The 24405-nt window shown below is 38.9% G+C and overlaps 1 protein-coding gene across 3 annotated transcripts in view; it reads left to right on the plus strand.

Moving 5' to 3' along the window:
* The window catches only part of usp6nl (USP6 N-terminal like), an 82223-nt gene that overhangs the window by 49641 nt on the left and 8177 nt on the right, over nucleotides 1–24405 (plus strand). For all 3 annotated transcript variants that reach the window (XM_049473838.1, XM_049473839.1, XM_049473837.1), the window contains 10 exons: nucleotides 1699–1738; nucleotides 3040–3120; nucleotides 4343–4450; nucleotides 10538–10647; nucleotides 14259–14307; nucleotides 15907–16027; nucleotides 16384–16478; nucleotides 18591–18656; nucleotides 19078–19177; nucleotides 19796–19948. In XM_049473838.1, coding sequence (XP_049329795.1) covers nucleotides 1699–1738; nucleotides 3040–3120; nucleotides 4343–4450; nucleotides 10538–10647; nucleotides 14259–14307; nucleotides 15907–16027; nucleotides 16384–16478; nucleotides 18591–18656; nucleotides 19078–19177; nucleotides 19796–19948 — 923 coding nt within the window. The remainder of the gene's footprint in view (nucleotides 1–1698; nucleotides 1739–3039; nucleotides 3121–4342; nucleotides 4451–10537; nucleotides 10648–14258; nucleotides 14308–15906; nucleotides 16028–16383; nucleotides 16479–18590; nucleotides 18657–19077; nucleotides 19178–19795; nucleotides 19949–24405) is intronic.

The following is a 24405-nucleotide window of genomic DNA, read 5'->3' on the forward strand; positions in this document are numbered from 1 at the left end:
AGGACACACCCACATTTATTTCTAGTTAAAGTGTGTAAAATGAAAATCAGCTGCAGATTATTATAACAGGGTTAGAAAGGATGTGGGAGGAGTCTTGATTGAGAAAAGTGTAGATGCAGAGGATTCTGGGAAGGGATGCTATGTTGTTAATGTTGTGATATAGGTGTCAGTTGCTATGGTGTTGATAGGCAGTTGCTAAGGTGTTGGTATGTGGTTGCTAATGTGTTACTAGGCTATATGAGTTGGTTTCTGTGGTGTTGCTAGGCAGTTGGCAAGGAGTTGCTATGGTGTTGGTGCTGGTTGCTAGGTGATGGATAAGATGTTGCTAGAAAGTTGATATGGTGTTGCTGGGTGGTTGCTAAGATGTTGCTAGGTTTTGGCTTGGTTGTTAGAGTTTTAAGTGATTTGTACAGAGTTGCTCTGATATTGGTGTCAGTTGCTATGGTGTTGATAGGCAGTCGCTAAGGTGTTGGTAGGTTTTTGCTATGGTATAGGACTTGGTTTTGATGGTGTTGCTAGGCAGTTCCCAAGGAGTTGTTATGGTGTAGGTGTTGGTTGCTAAAATGTTGCTAGGCAGTTGTTGTGGTGGTGCTAGGTGATTGCTAAGGAATTGCTGTGATATAGGATTTGGTTGCTATGGTATTTATATGTGGTAAAAAGTGTTACTATAGTATAGGTATTGGTTGCTAGATGGTTGCTTTGATGTTCATTGGCAGTCTCTATGTTGTTGCTATTGTATCCGTCTGGCTGGCTTAGGTATAACTAAGTGATTACTCAGGTGTTGCCATGGTGGTTGTGGGGTGATGCTAAGGGGTTGCTAAGTGAGCGGCAAGGTGTTGCTTGCTTCTTTCTTTGTGTTTTTTGTCGATGTGCTGTAGTCTAAAAACACTGTTAGGTCGTTGTAACAGCTTTTAACCTTATTTTGATTTTAATGAGATTTTTGTATATTTTAGTTTGTATTGATCTTATCGATGTGTGTTTGTGCGTGTGTGTATGTAAAGTGTTATTTAATGTTTTTGTACTTAATTATACAGTTTATATTGTAATTTGTCCCTGTAATTGCTTAAGGTATGACTATTGACCTTGTTGATGAAATATTGCAGTTCTGCTCCACACAGCACCGTTGTGTGAGTGTGTGGTCGCGTGTGTGTGTGTACAGTAGCGTCCACCTTCATGTCCGAGGCTAAAGGTCCTCCTCTGTGAGCTGAAGCGTTTCCTGTTTGTGTCAGTGGCGATGATTCCTCGGTTTAACCCCGTCAGCAGGGGTGGCGTCACGGGCCGGTTGCCATAGCGCTGTTTATTTATCTAGAGCGTCCTCTTCCTGGAAGAGATAAATCCCCTTTTTTCAGTGGGGCAGTGCCGGGGGGAGCGGCTCTCAGGCTTCAGAGCTGATGGGTTTTCTCTGGTTCCTCTGCAGCTTCCATTCCAGTACCAGATCTCTGTTCTCATCAGTTACATAACCATTACAAAAAGAAAAAAAGATGTTTTCTGTGATGTGCGCAGATAGCTGTGGTTTTGGAAACTTTACGAGATATCTGTGAGAAGACCAAACCGAAAAACTAAAAAAATGCTATTTACAGGAGATTTTTTTTCCTGTTGGCGAAGTGATGAAACAATCAGACACTGAGATGCTGCAATTTCACTGAATTTACATCTAAATTACGTTTGTGTGTGTGTGTGTTCTCTTTTCCTTTACAGTCAGGATGAACTTCCAGCCTATAACTCCTTGGAGGAAAGGGTAAGCAAAAAAATATCTCATAATACCATGTATACATGAGCTGTTATCTATAAGTTTGAAGCTATATTTTCAGAAAGACTTTTCCACTAAAAGCTAATTATACTAAAGATAATCCTAAAGTATTTAATACTTACTGATTCTTGATTATTAGTTACTTAATTATTATAATTACCTGGTGGTCAAAAATGCTGATTCTTTTAACTTTTAAAAGTGAGGTCATTGCTTTCCTGAAGCCAGATATTTAAGTAGGGCTACACAATAAAAGCAGCATCATCATCACATAATATGGAATGACTTGTTACATTTGAACCAGAAACTGATAATATAATATCAGATAACATTGCCTAGTGTAATTTGTAATACTCCATGCACAGAGTGCATTATCGTATAATGTCATGATATGTTGGATAATTGACATCTGGAGAAAATCAGGGAAATGTCCTTTTTTTTTAATCACAGAACAATAAAATAATGTCTGATTTTTCAGCCTTATATTTAACTATAAAAACAAGCACAGAAATGTTTACAGTGATTTGTAGTATGACTAAAATGTCCTGATTTGTAAGTTAAGAGTAAAGAGATAAAGGTTAATAGACTGTTATTGATCGTAGTTATGGTTAATAATGATGAGAATTTGACTAAAATTCAAAGAGTCAAAAAAAAGCCTCATCGGCTGTAATTCGGTGTACTTGTAATTTTACAAAAAGGAACATTTTTTAAGACATCTTAGAAAGATCTAATTTTGTTTTTTTAAAGCCAGACTTTATCCTAAAATAACTCAAAAGACATGATTTTCTACAGTAGCTATGTCGGGTAGGGAGCAGGAAGGAGACGTGGAGAGCAGACACAATTGTGAGTATTTATTGAAAAACAGGAATAAACAAACAAAGAACTAAAAACTGAAACAAAAAGAAACATGGGTAACATGATAGCATGAAAACGCGTAACCTGACTGATGTAAGACGTACAACCACGGTCAAGAAACAGAGGGACAAAGAGGACTATTTATACACAGAAGGGTACAGGAAACAGGAAACCCTTGGGACCAGGTAACAAGGGGGCGGAGCTACAAACAAACAGGTGATGCAGAGGAGGGTAAATAAACACAGGGACAGACCAGAGAGATGCAAAAACGGGAGGGGAACATGAGAAACTCTTCATTATCATAGTTGTAAATGCAAAAAAAAATATCTATTTAGTTGAATGTCCTATTCACTTTGTGTTACTGTTGTGATAAGTTACGATGTATCTCATGTTTGCAATGTCGCTGTTTGTTTTTGTTTGTTTGTGTGTGTGTTCAGCAAAAGCATGTTGAACTGGAAAGGACAGAAAAGTGGGTGAAGATGCTGAAAAGCTGGGACAAGTACAAGAACAGCGACAAGGTGCGTGTTCGTAACATGTTTTCCTCTATTTATTTTATTTTTTTATTTTGCATTATCTTTTTCTGTGTTTTTCAGTATTTGAAGCCTTTTTTCATCTTATAATTAAATAAATTCTACATGAATGCCTATGGGTTTAGACTGGAATCAGATCATAACATCTCTTGTAGGAGTAATGTGTAGGCATCCCAATACCTTTTTTTCTTATTGTATGTCTGTGAACGGGATCAAATCCATACTTTTGCCCATATAGTGTAGCTGCAAAGGGGAACCGACTCCACACTAATGCCAATAGGTTTAGAATGGGATGTAATAAAAGCTTATGTAGGTGAAATCTGTAGGCACTGGCACACTCTATCTTCATGTGGATTATAATACATAGCCAGTATGATAATTCTCAGCTTGGTGATTTATCTGAAAGATTCTGTCAGCATCATAAGTGTCATCATCATTACTATCAACCTGAGGAATGAGCACATCTGCAGCCATCAATAACACACACACACACACATACACACACACACACCTGCCCTTGGGGAAAGACAGGGAGGAAATCACTTAGTGCGGGTAATATAGATGAATGAGGATGTTATGAGGAGGAGTATTTGCCCCTCTTTCCATCATTTCTCTACATTTCTCTCTCTCTTTCTGTCATCCCTCGTTCCAGACTGCTGAGTTTAACGACACAGCAGAGAGAATTTACTGCAGCTATTTAACATCCAATTCTAATCTCAATTATTAAAATCCACAACATAAAAGATACGTTTATCCTACAAAAAAGGCCATGGAGGCCATGTTCATAATAAAACATGACAGGGTGGTAAATGTAAAGTAAATTTGAAATCTAATTTTCTTTGTATTAGTAGTGTAAAAAATGATCATAAATAATATCTATATACAATTTCTTTTTGTTCCTGACTGCTCCAATGATTCCTTTAATAATGTCATTTCCTAGACAAACAAATTAGCATCACAGGGTGATAAGTCAAACTAAGAGAAACAAAAAATATATAATTTCTTTAAAAAAATAGTATAATGGTATAATCTAGAAAATATATATTTTAATTCTTCATAAGAAGGATAATTAGTTTGATGATTTGCATGTATTTATTGTTTGTTTTTTTGTTACAGTGTAATCTTGATTAAAAGGAAATGACTTAGTCTAACTGAAGCTGTGTGTGTGTGTGGCTGTGTGTGTGTGTGGCTGTGTGTGTATATACCACAGATGGTAAGGAGGATCTATAAGGGAATTCCGCTGCAGCTCCGGGGCCAGGTGTGGTGTTTGCTCCTCGACGTTCCCAAAATCAGGGAGGAGAAGAAGGACTTCTATGAGGTACACACACATACTTTAGAGAACTAATTAATGCTTTCATGCAGACTTGTTAGGGACTCTGGGCTGTCCCTAGCTAACCTTCATCAGGAACTAGTATGGTGTTCCATGACTTTTGACATCTCTCATGTAAGCTAAAGTATGCTGCACTTAATGTAGAGTCACTTTCAGTCTGTTCACATGGACAATTCCAGCCAGACACCGCCTTTTCACCTGCACCCACTATTAGACCTCACTCCAACTCCCATAATTCACCTGTACCCACCATCAGACCTCACTCCAACTCCCATAATTCACCTGCACCCACTATCAGACCTCTGTACTCCAACTTCCATAATTCACCTGCACCCACTATCAGACCTCACTCCAACTCCCATAATTCACCTGCTCCCACTACTATCAGACCTCACTCCAACTCCCATAATTCACCTGCACCCACTATCAGACCTCACTCCAACTCCCATAATTCACCTGCACCCACTATCAGACCTCTGTACTCCAACTTCCATAATTCACCTGCACCCACTATCAGACCTCACTCCAACTCCCATAATTCACCTGCTCCCACTACTATCAGACCTCACTCCAACTCCCATAATTCACCTGCACCCACTATCAGACCTCACTCCAACTCCCATAATTCACCTGCACCCACTATCAGACCTCACTCCAACTCCCATAATTCACCTGCACCCACTATCAGACCTCACTCCAACTCCCATAATTCACCTGCACCCACTATTAGACCTCACTCCAACTCCCATAATTTACCTGTACCCACCATCAGACCTCACTCCAACTCCCATAATTCACCTTTACCCACCATCAGACCTCACTCCAACTCCCATAATTCTCCTGCTCCCACTATCAGACCTCACTCCAACTCCCATAATTCACCTGCACCCACTATCAGACCTCACTCCAACTCCCATAATTCACCTGCACCCACTATTAGACCTCACTCCAACTCCCATAATTTACCTGTACCCACCATCAGACCTCACTCCAACTCCCATAATTCACCTTTACCCACCATCAGACCTCACTCCAACTCCCATAATTCACCTGTACCCACCATCAGACCTCACTCCAACTCCCATAATTCACCTGCACCCACTATCAGACCTCACTCCAACTCCCATAATTCACCTGCACCCACTATCAGACCTCACTCCAACTCCCATAATTCACCTGCACCCACTATTAGACCTCACTCCAACTCCCATAATTTACCTGTACCCACCATCAGACCTCACTCCAACTCCCATAATTCACCTTTACCCACCATCAGACCTCACTCCAACTCCCATAATTCACCTGTACCCACTATCAGACCTCACTCCAACTCCCATAATTCACCTGCACCCACTATCAGACCTCTGTACTCCAACTTCCATAATTCACCTGCACCCACTATCAGACCTCACTCCAACTCCCATAATTCACCTGCACCCACTATCAGACCTCACTCCAACTCCCATAATTCACCTGCACCCACTATCAGACCTCACTCCAACTCCCATAATTCACCTGCACCCACTATCAGACCTCACTCCAACTCCCATAATTCACCTGCTCCCACTATCAGACCTCACTCCAACTCCCATAATTCACCTGCTCCCACTACTATCAGACCTCACTCCAACTCCCATAATTCACCTGCACCCACTATCAGACCTCACTCCAACTCCCATAATTCACCTGCACCCACTATCAGACCTCTGTACTCCAACTTCCATAATTCACCTGCACCCACTATCAGACCTCACTCCAACTCCCATAATTCACCTGCACCCACTATCAGACCTCACTCCAACTCCCATAATTCACCTGCACCCACTATCAGACCTCACTCCAACTCCCATAATTCACCTGCACCCACTATCAGACCTCACTCCAACTCCCATAATTCACCTGCTCCCACTATCAGACCTCACTCCAACTCCCATAATTCACCTGCACCCACTATCAGACCTCACTCCAACTCCCATAATTCACCTGCACCCACTATTAGACCTCACTCCAACTCCCATAATTTACCTGTACCCACCATCAGACCTCACTCCAACTCCCATAATTCACCTTTACCCACCATCAGACCTCACTCCAACTCCCATAATTCACCTGTACCCACCATCAGACCTCACTCCAACTCCCATAATTCACCTGCACCCACTATCAGACCTCACTCCAACTCCCATAATTCACCTGCACCCACTATCAGACCTCACTCCAACTCCCATAATTCACCTGCACCCACTATCAGACCTCACTCCAACTCCCATAATTCACCTGCTCCCACTATCAGACCTCACTCCAACTCCCATAATTCACCTGCACCCACTATCAGACCTCACTCCAACTCCCATAATTCACCTGCACCCACTATTAGACCTCACTCCAACTCCCATAATTTACCTGTACCCACCATCAGACCTCACTCCAACTCCCATAATTCACCTGTACCCACCATCAGACCTCACTCCAACTCCCATAATTCACCTTCACCCACTATCAGACCTCACTCCAACTCCCATAATTCACCTGCACCCACTATCAGACCTCACTCCAACTCCCATAATTCACCTGCTTCCACTATCAGACCTCACTCCAACTACCATAATTCACCTGCACCCACTATCAGACTTCACTCCAACTCCCATAATTCACCTGCTCCCACTATCAGACCTCACTCCAACTCCCATAATTCACCTGCACCCACTATCAGACCTCTGTACTCCAACTTCCATAATTCACCTGCACCCACTATCAGACCTCACTACAACTTCCATAATTCACCTGCACCCACTAGCATACCTCACTACAACTCCCATAATTCACCTGCACCCACTATCAGACCTCACTCCAACTCCCATAATTCACCTGCTCCCACTATCAGACCTCACTCCAACTCCCCTAATTCACCTGCTCCCACTATCAGACCTCACTCCAACTCCCATAATTCACCTGCACCCACTATCAGACCTCACTCCAACTCCCATAATTCACCTGCACCCACTATCAGACCTCACTCCAACTCCCATAATTCACCTGCACCCACTATCAGACCTCACTCCAACTCCCATAATTCACCTGCTCCCACTATCAGACCTCACTCCAACTCCCATAATTCACCTGCTCCCACTATCAGACCTCACTCCAACTCCCATAATTCACCTGCACCCACTATCAGACCTCACTCCAACTCCCATAATTCACCTGCACCCACTATTAGACCTCACTCCAACTCCCATAATTCACCTGCACCCACTATCAGACCTCACTCCAACTCCCATAATTCACCTGCACCCACCATCAGACCTCACTCCAACTCCCATAATTCACCTGTACCCACCATCAGACCTCACTCCAACTCCCATAATTCACCTGTACCCACCATCAGACCTCACTCCAACTCCCATAATTCACCTGTACCCACCATCAGACCTCACTCCAACTCCCATAATTCACCTGTACCCACCATCAGACCTCACTCCAACTCCCATAATTCACCTGTACCCACCATCAGACCTCACTCCAACTCCCATAATTCACCTGTACCCACCATCAGACCTCACTCCAACTCCCATAATTCACCTGTACCCACCATCAGACCTCACTCCAACTCCCATAATTCACCTGTACCCACCATCAGACCTCACTCCAACTCCCATAATTCACCTGCACCCACTATCAGACCTCTGTACTCCAACTCCCATAATTCACCTGCACCCACTATCAGACCTCTGTACTCCAACTTCCATAATTCACCTGCACCCACTATCAGACCTCACTCCAACTCCCATAATTCACCTGCACCCACTATCAGACCTCACTCCAACTCCCATAATTCACCTGCTTCCACTATCAGACCTCACTCCAACTACCATATTTCACCTGCACCCACTATCAGACCTCAATCCAGACCTCACTATCAGACCTCACTCCAACTCACCACCAAAATGAGCACGCTGACTAGTATTTAACCTCCAACCTAACTCACTCTCAACATAACACTCCACAGCCTATACACATGTGGGCATTCTCATTTGGTCCATTCATCATGAATATTTGACTCGATGTAAAGAAGAACTGTCAGGGTTTTGCTTGACAGCAGTGATATATACAGTATATAAATAAATAGATCATGTATGTACAACATATATACACACAGTAAAACACACAGTGCATAAATATGGTGTTCAGGAATAGCTCTCCTCACTCTGTCCTCCTGTGGTTTAGCGAGCAGTAGTTATGTGGTTTAGCGCAGCCACAGGGAGAACTCTGACTCTCGGCTCTGCAATCAGCTCCTCTAAAAGCTGCACAGTGCAGTCGGTTATGAATCGCTGCCAACATTTCACTTCACCATCCTGCCTTCCAGCCATTCATTGCGCAGTACAAATGTGTGCTTTTCTGTGTCTGTGTGTGTGTTGGAGACATAACCACACGTGAATATATCACTCAGTATGAATATATAGCCTGTTCTTTACAGCTACATATACAGTACACCAATAGGAGGCGCTGTATTCATGTACTTTAGACATGACTCATATTCATCATAAACTCTCCAAGGATGTTAAATATGATCAACAGAAAATGGTCAGACTGGTTGGAGCTAACAGAAAGACTACAGTACTTCAAATTTGTTGTACTTCAGATAACCACTTAGTTTTAACTTTGTGGTTACAACTTTGAGATGTACCCTAGTACCCTTGGTTCAGACAGGAGGTGCTATCTTCTGTAATGTGTATCAGATCCAGATGTAAATATGTGGAAATATAAGCTGAAATGTATTCATATTCGTCTTTTAATATTAAACCCATTTTTTTCCAGTCTAGAGTAGAAATACTTGGATTGACCTTGCTGTTCCGAAACTTTTAAAGGGGACTGGAAGTGACTTTGCATGTGACATTAAATTTAAAAAAGTTCTCAAAACATCAAGAAAAATTGACAGTTCTACAAACATTAACTGTAGCTTTCAGAAATTGTTCTACTTACCAAAGATTGTTAGTTGCGTTTAGAGGTGGGTGATATGGCCCTAAAAATATCATCACAATATTTCATGGTATTTTCGCGATAATGAATACTCTTGGCGATATAACAAAACACTTTTTTTTTAAGAATACACTACTGCAACAAAATAAAAATTAAATTTTATTATTACATACGATATGATATTGCACACCCCTAACTAAAATATGAAAAAAATACAAGAATTTTATTAGATTTGTAACAGAAGTCAATGGTCAAAAATGTCATGATACTAATGATGCACTCCAGATATCTCCATATATACAGGATTTAAGTAAAATAAATTCTACTGGACAGATATAAACTGTCTCTAGTACATATAATGGGAAATGGGTTGGGTGATATGGCACAATATTTTAGGGTATAATATCTTTTCACAATCTTTCACGAAATTTTAACGATATTATCGTGTACAATACAATATGGCACACCCCTAGTTGCGTTGTTGTGGGGAAGGAGGTCTTGTCACATTTTGGACATATTAATACTATATCAGTCATTGCTGGAAATCATAAAAATATTACTATTCTTAAGTATTATTGCTGACCCTGTGCATCCCTTCATGATCACAGTATACCAATGGCTTCTTCCATCCAGCACGATGATGCACCATGTCACAAAGCATGGTTTAATAAACATGACAACAAGTTTGGGGTTCTTTAGTGAAGCGAGATTGTCAGTCACTGAATCTGATCTGATCTGAAGTCCAGTAGAGCATATTTGTGGTATGAGGTACAATATGTTTGATTCACAGCAAGAAGTGGCTGAAAAATAAGGAAAAAAAAGTTGTGATGCAATCATGTCAACATAGAGCAGAATCTTTGAATCCCTGTAGAGGGGTTCTGTTGTATGTGTGTGTGTGTGTTCCGGTTAGTGTTAGCATAGTACAAGTACTTGTCTGTGTGTGTTGCTGTAGTAAATCAGATGCTTGGCTGAAAGATTTATGGGCTGCTGTGTTGATTTATTCCTGCTAAAGTTAATTATTATTGAAAGCTCTCTCTCTCTCTCTCTCACTCACTTTCTCACTCACTCTCTCTCCATCCCTCTGTCCCTCTGCAGAAGCTGAAGGCGAGAGCGAGGTTACTGTCTCCTGATATCCGTCAGATTGATCTGGATGTGAACCGGACCTACAGAGACCACATCATGTTCATGCACCGCTATGACGTAAAGTAGGTGGCTTATAGCTCCAAATGTTTGTGGACACCCCTACTAATCAATGTATTAAGCTACTTCACACTTACACACATCCTCTGTATTCTCTGTAGGAGATGTACAGCCAATAGAATAGGACGCTGGAACACTTAAAGATAAATCTATTGGCGCCATGCCTAATTCCAGATGTGGGCTACAGGGATATAAAGCCCTCAGTACTGAGCTGTGGAGCAGTGGAACTGTTCTCTCTGCAATGATGGATCAGTACTTGTTTGATGAGCTGAGTAGATCAGGTTCTCATCACTGAACGCCACTAAATCATCACAGCAATGCTCCAAAATCTAGAGGAAAGTCTTCCCTGGACAGTAGAGACAGTTACTCCAACAAAAGCAGGTTAAATTTTTTTTAAATACCCTCCAAAAAACAATGAATGGGCATGTGTCCATGTGCGATACTTTCCGCCAAATTGTATCAATGCTGCATTTCGTTTTAACTAGTTTCAAGTAGGATTTTTTTTACTAGAATGCCCCAAAATTTTATGTCCTGCTCAGAAACTCTGAAGAACCTCACTAGGATTCAAGAACTCAAGAAGACTTTATCATCATTCGCATCACATGTCGTACCTGAGATGGAATAGAATTGTAATCTTGCGCTCTAGTTTCACCAGAGTTCAGAATCCAAGATAACTTTTTTTGGTTGTTTGGAAGTCCGTTCAAACACTTTTTTAATATCAATTTTAGCACCAGGACAAAAAACACATTAATTATTTTACTGAAAATCCAATGTCTTGCTTCTCTGACAACTTGGTACCGAGGTATCAGTTTCTATGACAGTCCCTAAGATTGATTGTTAAGGTTTAATTACATGGTTATTACAAATATGTAAAACTAAAATAGGAACCACAGCAGATTTTTACAAAATGTATGCAATTTTCATAATTATTTTTTATTTACAATGCATTTTCCATTCATCTCTCTACATTAAAAACCCAAATAAGGCCAAATCTGCACCTAGCCCTGCCTCCCTACACTACACCATCTCTCAACCTTGCTTTCTACTTATGCCAACCCTACCCACACACACACACTCTTTCAGAGCACAGACAGACTTTTCCACTTCTGCTTTTACTAAATGTCAAATGAATCACTCAGACAGAGCACAGAGATCTCAGTGTCCTTCAGGTGGAGCACAGAGCGAGCAGACCTGACCCGGGATTAGAATGAGGAACATTACAGCACTGAAGCAGGAGAACAAGATTTTCACCCACAGACTAAAAGAACACAATTTCATGTGTCCTCTCTGGATCTAGAGATCAGCACTAGGGTTGTGCCGATGGACGATATCATCATACATCGCCATTTATGACCCAACATCGTGATGGATGGTAACCATCGCGATGACACGCCCACCTTTTTGTTTTTCCAGAAACATGCACATACTTTTGTTTCTCGTCCCTTAAAAAATGTACAAAAGAAAAAAAATATGTAATTTCTATTATGATTAGAAAAATAACAAACGAAAATAAACTCAAAATGTTGACAAAAATATAAACTAACAAATTTTAAAACATAGAAACAAAAAATGTTAAAATGGTTTTAATATAACATAATATAATATAGTATAACAGCTGGATCAAACAGTTTAGCGCCAGTAATAAGGAAAGCGCGCGCGGCATTGCGAGTAAAAAAAAAAAAAAAACGTTTTAATAAATAAGATCCTATCAAGTGAAGTAAAATATATGGTATTAAAAGGTATTAAATTCACATATTTATTGATATTTATTATTGATAATCAAAAGAAATCAGGCAAAAAGTGCCGTGCTGCGCTCTCTCTCTCTCTTTCTTTCTTTCACTCTCTCTCCCTGAATTCAGCGCGAGGCTAAGATTGCCTTTGATTGTGTTTTAAATAAGTTTTTGTTTTATTTTATTTATTTTTTTTTAAATATTTTTTGTATTTTATTGCTCAAACCCCCCCAACCGCACGCACAAAACCCCACCCTCCCACCCCCCTCCCCCGCCAATGATATCATCGTCCATCGCGATGTTTCACTGTAAATATTGTCATCTGCCAATTAAGGAGACATCGCCCAACCCTAATCAGCACATCACAGAGATCAGAGTATCTATACAGGTTTATCTACAATGCATATTCTGTATATGTAGATTATTTAAATACTGGACAAGAATTACATATCAATATTTATCGATAATGGAAAACATTTCAATAACTGTATAAAAGATCTTCTGAAATAAGCATCTGGTATGTGTGACTACAGCAAACTATAAAACAACGTCCAGGGTTATGAGAATTGTAACATCTGTTACTGACTGATGTTCATTACAGGATGCTTTCATCATTTCACTGCTTTAAAGATGAGCACAACGGGCTGAACACTATAGGCTACTGTAGCCTGACAGTTCCAGTGTGTGATACGTACACAACAGTGACAAAATATGTCATATTATATTTTATATACGTATATATATAGGAAAAATCTTGGAGTAACTGTCCAGGAAAGGATTTTGGAGCATTGCTGTGTGGATTTGATTGCATTTGGTGACAAATGCAGCATTAATGAGGTCTGGAGGTTGAATGATCACACCGCTCAACTCATCCCCAACTCTCCAACTTATACACAGTTCCACTTATCCATAGCTTAGTGCTAGGACCTTAAAACCCCTAGAGCCAACATCTGTTATTAGACATGGTACCAATATATTAGGTTCATGCAGTCTCTTGTCATCTCAAGACTTGACTACTGCAACTCTCTGCTAGCTGGGCTTCCACTGCGAGCCACCAAACCACTACAATAAATTCAGTATGCGACAGCACGACTCGTATTCAATCTTCAATCAGTCTTCAATGCGTTCCCTCCACTGGCTCCCTGTTGCCGCCCGCATCCGATTCAAAACCCTAACTCTGGCCTACAAGGCAAAAAACGGACCAGCTCCTTCATACTTGATGGCAATGGTCAAAGCCAGATCTCTCTTAGAGCTTCCAGTACGGCTCGGCCCGAACCTCCATCCCTCAAAACACACAGAAAACAGACATCCCGACTCTTCTCTGTGCTGGCACCAAGGTGGTGGAATGAACTTTCATTGGTTGTCAGAACAGCACTTGCGGTCTTCAAACGTCGACTGAAGACGCATCTTTTCAAAGAGTTCCTAAACTAATCCAAAAAAAAAAAAAAAAAAGGTTCCTAGGGTTCTAAACATGATCAAGCTCTGCGTATCTCTTGATCCTAGTCTACAAACTAGCTTTGAATATTTGAAGAAACATCGAAGCACTGTTGTAAGTCGCTCTGGATAAGGGCGTCTGCTAAATACCATAAATGGAAATGGAAATGTTTATCTGTTCCCTCAGAGAGTCCTATTCTTTTGGTGCTATATTGCACAGGGACTACAGGCACAAGCTGTGTGTGTGTCAGCAATTGGTGCAACTTAATGTAGCTGAATGCATTTCAGACCATTTATCATTAAAGTTCATAGAGTAGAAAGAACAGCTATTAATAATGTATACAGATGAATAGAAGCTTTTTAATGACAGCGGTGATTTGTTCAAATTAAGGCTGTATACAGATGATCAATGAGGTGTGTGTGTGTGTGTGTGTGTGTGTGTGTGTTTTCAGGCAGCAGGACCTGTTCCACGTCCTCACGGCGTACTCCATGTATAACAGGGTGAGTAAATGCTTTACCTGCTGAAGTCTGATTGAAGAAACAATGGAAAAGGATTGATTGTAATTTAGCAAAGCTTTCAAGCAGAAAGTGTTCTTACTTCACTTGCCATTTTGTGAACATTCTGCTGTGACTATTCAAACAATCAGTTTGTCTTCAGATTGGTAAAAAGCATGTTTTTTCTAGTTAAAAATTCGATGTATTTGTTTCATGGAAATATAATATCAAGCCAAGAATTATTTGTACATTAAAAGTTAATGATGCGCTATTTTTAAATAGGATTCCTTAGGGCTTCTTAATTAAAGCTAATGGTTCCTGATGGAAATTCCACAGTTGTTGAAAAACTCAAAGGATGATTTCACAGAATACGTGTTGCACAGTATAGGCAGTTTCTAGGTAGTTCCAGTAGTTGTTATAGCATCCCAGGTGATTCCATTTCAGTTGCTTTAGAGTTATACTGTTGAAAGCTGTTGCTATGGTGGTATATCTTTGGTGGTTGTTATGGAGTTGCTTGGAGTAGAGCTGGGCGATTAATCGATTTTATCAATTAATCCGAATTTACAGTTAAGGACGATGTGCTTTTATAAAAATCGATTTTCTCTGAGTTTTAATTTTCACCACCGACCCTCCCCTGTGGGCCCCCGTACTTCAGACTGAGCTTAGCCCCGCCCCTCTCTCCCGCGCGCTCCCCCGCCTCTCTCTCCCTCCCTCCCGCGCGCACCCCCCCCCCACACACACACACACAACATGACGGCTGAGCTTGTGTTTCGGTTTTGCAACGTCGGACGTAGATCCTTGCTGTAAGGTGCGTTTAAACCGATTGCTTCTAAACGAAGCATCGCGGCAAATTTATCTCTATACTTTAAACAGAAGCGGAGTGGGAGAAGTGCTGCTCCCAAAGGAATGAACGCAGCAGCAGCACTAGTTCACCATCCACAGTAAAACAAGCAACTGTTACATCTTCCAACCGTGTACCAGGTTCTGTATGCACTACAGTTTATGATTTTTTTCATATTCATTTTATAGAACACTGGCACTTATTTAAAAGCTTTGTTTTGCAATTGAAGCCCAACGGGGAAAAGTCTTTACTTAATATCATATTAAATTGGACTTGTTTTCTATTTTTTAAGTTTTATCAAAAAGGGCACAATTTTATTTCTTTCTATTTGTTTTTTGAGGGTGGGTTTGCTTTTATTTATTTATTTATTTAATAAGTTTGAGGGTGCATTGAGTCAGTATCTAAACTATGTTTAGCTTTCTAAAAGTTACTAGATGTTCTCACTGTTTACAATAAATTTGTTTTTGCTTGTTTCTGGTTGCACTTTAACCACAAAGGGGACATTTAAGTAAAAACTAAATAAATGAAAACTAGTTTTAAACGATTTCTTTATCATCTTTAATTAGATTTTTAGTAGGGGAAAAAATCGATCAATCCAAAATAAAATCAGATTATTTTTTTTTTTAATCAAAGATTTATTTTTTTTTACTTTGTTCTTTGTTCTTTTCGTCGCAATGTGTACCTTGCAAATGAAGAGTAGACAAACAAAAATGCTCCAAAATGTCTTATAAAAATCTGTTTTATTCGTGTGTCTGTGTGTGTAGGAAGTGGGATACTGTCAGGGAATGAGTCAGATCACAGCTCTCCTCCTGATCTATATGAATGAAGAGGATGCGTTTTGGGCTCTGGTCAAACTACTGTCTGGACACAGGCACGCCATGCACGGTAAAGCATGCAGTCTGATTGGCTGAAAAGTAGTGTCTTTCCCATGTTTTTTTTTTAGTCTACATTGTTTGTAACTCTTTTATAAGCAACTGTGGGTAACTATTTTAAGGAATGCATAATAAATATTAGGATATTAATATTTGTTATATTACGCATGAATTAGTCATTATAAATGATCTATTGAAGTCAATTGCATTATTGCTGTCTTATCCATGATGTAACACAATTAATGCAGCTTAGTTCATACTGTTCAGTCTGTAAGTAATATTGAGTAGAATTTATATCACCAGCACTGGTCATACAACAGTACAAAGCTAGACAGATATCAGAATCTGAACTAGTGTTTGTTTTTTTAGGATTTTTTGTGGATGGTTTTCCAAAGCTCTTACGCTTCCAGGAGCACCACGACCGCATCCTGAAGAAGATGATGCCCAAGCTGAAGCAGCATCTAGTAAGAAACGAACACACACACACACACACACACACACACACACACACACTCAAAGTCATCGAGAAGTCTCCATGATGTTAAGTCTAGCCGATAGAGTATGCTTTTCCCTGTGTTAATGCTCAGTGTTATATCTGGTGTCTGCAGTTGTGTTAATATTAAACTATATAATACATGAATTATTCATAATCAGAGAGAAGCTGAAAGTAGGACTGTTCATAAGCAGCCACTGGATATTTTATTGTACTGTGGGTCCTCTGAGACTGGGTTTTTCTGTTGTAAACCCTGGAGGGATATATCACTGCTGTTTTTTTAAGACGTAAATCTGTTTTACAGTATTTTAGTGAAATAATATTGAAATATATTGTTTACAGAACATAGAAAATAGAGCATCAAGAATCTAAATAATCTAAATGGTGTATAGATATCAGATAATTAAAACGTTTCACTGTGATTTATTGTATTTTTATTTGCTCATATATCAATTATTCATTATTGCTATAGCTATTATAGCTATAACTAAGTTTTTATTACTTTTAATAAATCAGTGACATTATTTCCATAGCGTAATCAATACCCTTATAAAAAAAATATATAGTTCCCATATAGTCCCCAACCCCCCCGTGACTGTACAGATTATACTGTATATACCAATTCAGTACATTACCAAAAATATTCACTCACTCATCCACTCATCATTGACCTTGATCATACAGCACTTCATGCTTCCCTCTGCTGAAAAACTTTTATGGAGATGTAGATTTCATTTTCCAGCAGGACTTGGCACACTGCCCACACTGCCAAAAGTACTGATTGGTCTTATATAATATTCAAATTTTCTGAGACACAGATTTTTGAGTGTTCTTTGGTTGTGAGCCATAAATGATCAAAAATTAAAGAAATAAACGCTTAAAATAGATCACTCTGTGTGTGTAATACATCTATATTATATATGAGTTTCACATATTAAACCAAGTTACTGAAATAAAGTATTTTTTTTTTATATTCTATTTTTTTTTTTTAGATGCACTAGTATACAGTCTATGGTTAAAGAACCCCCTGCTGTTTTCTTTTCAGACATTCTTTATTCCTTCTGAACTTCTTTCCTCACAAACGTCTTCCCTTTTTACTTTTATACTCTTCTACTTACTGAAAGGTAGAAGAAACTAAAGTTCCTTTCTTCCTTCCTTGTTCTGATTCTCTAAAAGAACAAGTTTTATTCATTCCATACAGCCATTTCTTCAATCTGAACTTTATTTCTTTCTTTTGAACTTTTTCCCTTTTTTTTTTATCCTTTTCTTCCAAACTTCGGATAGGTTATCCTCTGTGACTGCAACCTCTCGTTTCTACTGTTGTACTTACAGTTTGTGGATTCTTGTTAGAGTATGCATGACACACTGTTCACAACCCAATATGATGCAGTATACAGTAATTGTACAGTATGTTCCCTAATATGCTACCAGTCGCTTTGCTCTAGCTGCCATTTCTTTTTTCTGTTCTGACTGTTTTCAGTGTTTCCTCTCCTCTCCATTGATGCTTAATTAATCCTCAGATTATTTGATAAAAGGGCACATTAATAAATAAATTTGGGATCAGCACTCTCACAGGGTGTGTGTGTGTGTGTGTTTGCCTTTCATGTGGGTGGATTAAAGCACAGCGCAGGGGGCCTCTGTTATTAACTCACATGTGTTTTATTTTAGTGGATTTAAATCCTGCAGCTGATGTAATTATAAAGTTTGCTAGAGCAGAGGAGTGTATAAACTCTAACTGAGCTGGATTAGTTTTACCTGGATACATTCTATTATTTAAATCATTCACTAGGAGATTTTTATCCAGTGTGGTTTCACAGAAAAATATATTAAGTGTTTTCATTGTATTAAATAATAACTGTGGAATGATAATGAAATTTAGATCACTCTGGAATTATTAAAGAGTAGATTTAATCCAGTATGAATCACTGTTTTAATCTGTCAGACAGACAAATATTAGTTTATATATATTTTTTTACAATTTGACCATTGATCGTGTGGAGTAAATTTAATCCAGTATGAATCTGTTTTGCATGTTCTATATGCAGCCTGATATTTTGTATTGTGTGTTTGCTGCCCCCTGCAGGACAGTCAGGAGGTTTTCACCAGCCTGTACACCATGAAGTGGTTCTTTCAGTGCTTTCTGGACCGTGTAAGAAACCCCCACATACACTATACTGTAATACAAAGTTATTTTAATCCAGTATAGATTTGTAATTGTGGAGTAAGTGTGATCCTTTTGTAGTTTTGGTGGACCTGTGTTCATCCCTACCCATTTCAGAGAGTCACTTAAATTCTGAAAGCACCTCAATCCTGTGGCCATCCTAAAGGCACATGAAAAAGGATATATTTTGGCCTGTATTAACTAGACACTAGGGCAGAAATTTGGCAAGTCAGACATTCCATAATGAGGAAATACTGTTATCATTTGTAAACACCTGTTAAAAATTCTTAAAACTGCGTTATGTGGTATTAACATCATCCCGTCCAACTTGAACATTCAGTATGAGTTATTGTGTGTGTGTTTGTGTGTGTGCACGTGCATTCATATGTTTGTGTGTTCTTTTTGGCAGACCCCATTCACATTAACCCTTAGGATATGGGACATTTACATCCTGGAGGGGGAGCGAGTTCTGCCTGCCATGTCCTACACCATCCTCAAACTGCACAAAAGTAATGGCACTATACATATAACACATATAGATGTAGAGAATTAATCTTTGTTAATTACTGATTACTTAATGCAGAATTTGATACAACTAATACATGAGACAGAATTTGTTCATATTCATATTTACACTAACTATGACCTTTATGATGCAGTGGCCATGCATAACATTAAAACCACTAACAGGTGATGTGAATACAGTAGTATGAATTATCTGGTGCCGAAGGCTTCTGTCAAGGTAGAATATTGTATATTAGGCATTAAGTAAACACTGAACACAGGGTCAAGGGTACCCAAAATTCTTTGATGCTGATGGAGGCCTCGCCCACCTCATAAATGAAAGGACTTAAAGGATGTGCTGTAATGTTATTCTTGGTAAAGATATTACAGAACACCTTCAGTGGTCTTGTGGACTGTATGGCTTGATGGGTCAGAGCTGTTTGGTGGCACTTTTGTTTAAGGGGATCTTATCAGTATTTAGCTTTGCTGGTTTTAATGTAAAAAAAATTAAAGATATTAATATTAAGAGAATATTAAATGATGTTCTGTGATAGAACCATATGAATTAAAGTATAATATTATATATGTGTGTGTGTGTGTGTGTGTGTTTGTGTGCATGTTAGAAACGCTGTTGAAGCTGTCTATGGAGGATCTGGTGGAGTTCCTGCAGGTGACTCTGTCGAAGGAATTCTTCTTTGAAGATGATTTTGTAGTCGAGCAGCTCCAGAACAACATGACTGAACTCAGACGCTCCAAACTCGAGCTTCCTCCAGCAGGTACATATACAGAACATATACATAAATACTTATATTGTGTTCGTATATAGATACTTTATATGGACAAAAGTATTGGGACACCTTCTCATTCATTGTATTTAGAGTTTTTTTCTGAAATTAATGCTATTGAAAAAATAGTTTATCCTGCTTTTGTTGCGAGTAGCTGTCAGGATGTTGGATGATCAACACCCCGGGTCCATCCTCACTGGATGGAGCGCCATAATTCCACATTTCTACAGATAAATACTGGGGGCTTTATGCCTCTGTAACCCACACCTGGCATTAGGCATGGCACCAATAGGTTCATGTATGGTCCTATTTCTATTCTGTTGGCAGAACTTCTCTACAGAAACTAAGCAAGCTGTGTGTGTGCAATTGTTATCTGCAAAACATGGGTTTTATCTTGGACTACACTTGTAATGAATGTAACACAGCTTATGTAACGTGCACACACACACACACACACTGTGCACTAGTGGCAAAAGAAAAAGATTCTCTGAGCATATTGGCACATGCCTGTTGCCAGGTGTAGGTGCTATAGATGGGTATAAATCCCTAGTATTGTGCTGTGAAGCAGTGGAACTGTGTTTTCTGGAATGATGGAGCTCCATCCAATACTTTTTAGGATGGGATGAGTTGGGGAGTTGGAGATAAGATGTGGTGGTGATCCAACATCCTGACCTCAATAATACATTCAATTTCAGAAGAAACAGTAAATGAGCAAGTCTCCCAGTAGGTTTCTCCATATATTGTACAGTGACCCTCATTACTCCACACTGTTAAATCTCAGATGCTACTGTAGGTTCTCCTAAGCAGTATTTTATGTTAATATTCTTGCATAGAGCTCATTAATAAATACTAATGTGTTGCACACTTTACAGTAAGAGCCTTTAATTATAATGTTTATAAGCTCAACAGACCTGGAGCTGAAGACCCCCTGCTGTACACACACATACTTAAAGGAACAATACACACTTTATGTGCATTATAAACTCTATTTTATTACCTTAAAGCTGAATGTATCATATTTTTAATACATAATTGAGATTTTAAGACTTTTGCAATTTTAGAGTGATATAAAGATACACACTACCTGTCTAAAAAAAGGTCACACGCACTAATATTTGATTTGACTGGCTTTAGCTATAATTTTGATACGCATTCACTGTGACATCGCTCCCTTAAGTTCCCTTCACAATGTGCGTGTAGAAAGGCTCATACTTTCACTATTAAACATAGCGCTGAGTTCTACTGTTTTTTTATTTATTATTCATAAGATTATATTTCACCAAATATTGATCTCGTATCACAAAGCCTTTTTTTTCCCAACTGTCCATTCACTTTTTAATAATGCGATGGATAGTTCTTAACTCAGTTTTATCAGTTTTTGTTTTCTCTGCTTGATGCATGCTTATTATCTGACCCTTTTGAAACAGATTAATATCAATTTAACGACGACAGGGATGAGTCTTCCCACATGGATGTTTTACAAATGAGAAGCTACTCACTGCATCAGTTAGGGTTATGAATACCTTGTTGCCAGCTTAAACATAGTCACCCATGCAGTAATTATCCAATGGGTCTTACCATTTTGCTTAGTTAAATCCAGCTGGTGATTTTTTTTGTGGTTAGGCAGTTTTATTTCCATTTTAATAAATATAATATGTCTCAAGTACAATTAAAAATTCTAAATTCCATCCAAAATACAGTAGTTTATTTAACGTGTTTATTTTTTTGTTTTTATTCATAATTAGTCAGAAGTTATTTGATGGTTCAAGCTTTAAAGGGTTTCAGACATTCTCATAGGTCTGCACACACCCACCGAAAACACCACAAACACACACACACACACACACACACCGTTCTGAGAGTGCTGACGCTGCTGCTGTGTTGTGTGTAATATTGTGCTGACTGTGCGTTCTCTCCCTCTCGGCTGATCTGGGCTCCAGCCTCCTCTAGTGGAGGACTTAAAGGGGACCACCCCCCCTCCTTCAAACACAACCGGTGGGCAACAACAACTGACTACCACACGTCTATCTATCTGTCCATCATCTGTTCGTCTGCCCCACACACCCTCCCCATCACCCTGAAACACACACACATGTGCACACACGCACAGACATAAGGACTGCACTTATAACAATTTATTTCTTTAATCAATAAATCTCTGAAATCTATAAGAAGATTTTTCAACTATGCACTTATCAAGCATAACATTATAACGACCTTGTTTTTTTCTACATCCATTATCATATGTTCAGTTACATTGATCATATTGGCACTTTGTACTTTAATAATTACAGACTGTAGTCCTGTATCTGTTTCTCTGTATACTTTATTACTCTTCTCATTCTTCTTTCACACTGTTCTTCAATAATCAGGACCCCACATAAAAGACTACCATAGAGCAGCTATTATTAGTATATATAATATTTGGGTGGTGGGTCATTATTCTTAGCACTGCAGTGATTAGCACTGATGGTTAGCACTGATTAGCACTGATTATCATGGTGGTGGTGTATGAGGTGTTAGTGTGTGTAGAGCTTGAACATATAGACACCGTGTTTAAAAACTCCAGCAGCACAGCTGTGTCTGGTCCACTCTTACCATCAGCACCTCATACACCACTGCCATGTTAATCAGTGTCACTGTGCATTGATTATTGAAGAAGAGGGTGAAAGAAGGAGGAGGATAATAAAGTTTGCAAAGAAAACAGATACAGGACTACAGTCTGTAATTATAGAACTACAAAAAATTTTAAATGATCTGTGGAGCTGAAATAAAAATGGATAATGGGTGCAGAAACATGACGTGGTGATTGTAATGTTATGCTTAATTGGTGTATTTTTAAATGTATATATTTACAAATTAATAGTAATATATTTGCCATGAGCCATGAAAAACTTTAGGTACCCTGGTCATTTTATACACACTTTCTGACACACACACTCACACTCACACACATGCAGGTGTTGCCGTTATTGATGGTGTGTGCTGTGTGTCACTGCGCCTGGCCTGTGGTGTGCAATATATTGTGTTCTGTTCCATTTTTGACATTTCTGTGTCTACCTGATAAACATCCTGGACATGTTTCCTGAACGTTATCTGTGTGTTGGGAGAACGTTTGCCGGCAGGGGGCGGAGTAATGGTGGGTGGGCTCAGTGTGCTAATTATAAATCAGAAATTCTCATAGCAATTATAATTATATCAGCACAACTAGGTGAGGACAGGCAGATAATTAGTGTGTGTGTGTGTGTGTGTGTGTGTGTGTGTGTGTGTGTGTTGCTCTATATTCTTGGTCTGACAGTATAATGGTCTGCTGCTCTGTAGGGACTCGCTTAGTCTTTGCGGTTCTAAAAATAAAATCTATTCATAGTCACAAAAATAAAACACTCAGATTTTAGCAGAAATCCTGAAATGATTAAATTATATATTTTTATACTTGAACATTAGAATCAGTGGTTTAAATGAAGAGCTTGGTTGAATACATAAAACATTCTATAAATATAGAAAATAATGATCATGCTGTTCTGTATATCTAGAAAATATACTGGTGATCACAGGCCTAAACATCGCTAAACTAGGCTACAAGAAAGATGTCAGAATGACTTTCGTCTAATCTAATATAATTTAACATGATTTAAGAATGGAAACTAATTAAAAAAAATTAATTAAATTAAGCTTATAGTCTATGTGCAAAAAAACACAAGATGGTCCACAGATGATCAATAGGGTTTAGGTGTGGAGACATGCACTGCCAAAAAAATATATATGTTCTCATGCTCCCTGAATCACTCTTTCACAATTCCAGCACCATGAATCCTGGCATTGTTATCTTGGAATATGCTCGTACCATCAGGGAAAAAAAAATCCATTGATGGAATAACCTGGTCTATATTCAGTATATTTAGGTAGTCAGCTGACCTCATTCTTTCAGCACATACTGCTGCTGAACCTAGACCTGCTGACCAACTGCAGCATCAACCAACACTGGAGGTTTGGTAATAGCTGTGTATTGAGTTATTTTGAGGGCACAGCAAATGTGCACTGTTTTTATATGTTATATCAAAGTGTTTTACGATGAATGTGTGGGGTGTACTCATCCCTCAACACAGTGAGATACTGTTAAATCTAAAATGAGGGTTGTGTGACAAAATGACAAAGTGCATCAATTAGAGCCAGCCAACTTCCCAAAAACAGCTGCAAGAAAAGAAATGTAAAGCACACTCTAACATAACTGATAACATTCAAACAGTTGTTCATGTCTGCTGATTTATTTTTAATGATATTTTATTATATTTATTAGGTATCCACGGTGGAGTTAAGAAAAATTGAAGAAAGTTCACAAGTAAAAAAAAAAACTCTTTGTTTAATGTCTTTTAGCATTCCTACAATCTATTATCCATTATTTACAAAACTATTCTTTTAATGTCCATATAAAAGGGATTTCTTTTTGT

Source organism: Astyanax mexicanus, chromosome 2, assembly GCF_023375975.1.
Source record: "Astyanax mexicanus isolate ESR-SI-001 chromosome 2, AstMex3_surface, whole genome shotgun sequence".
In the NCBI taxonomy this organism is placed as follows: domain Eukaryota; kingdom Metazoa; phylum Chordata; class Actinopteri; order Characiformes; family Acestrorhamphidae; genus Astyanax; species Astyanax mexicanus.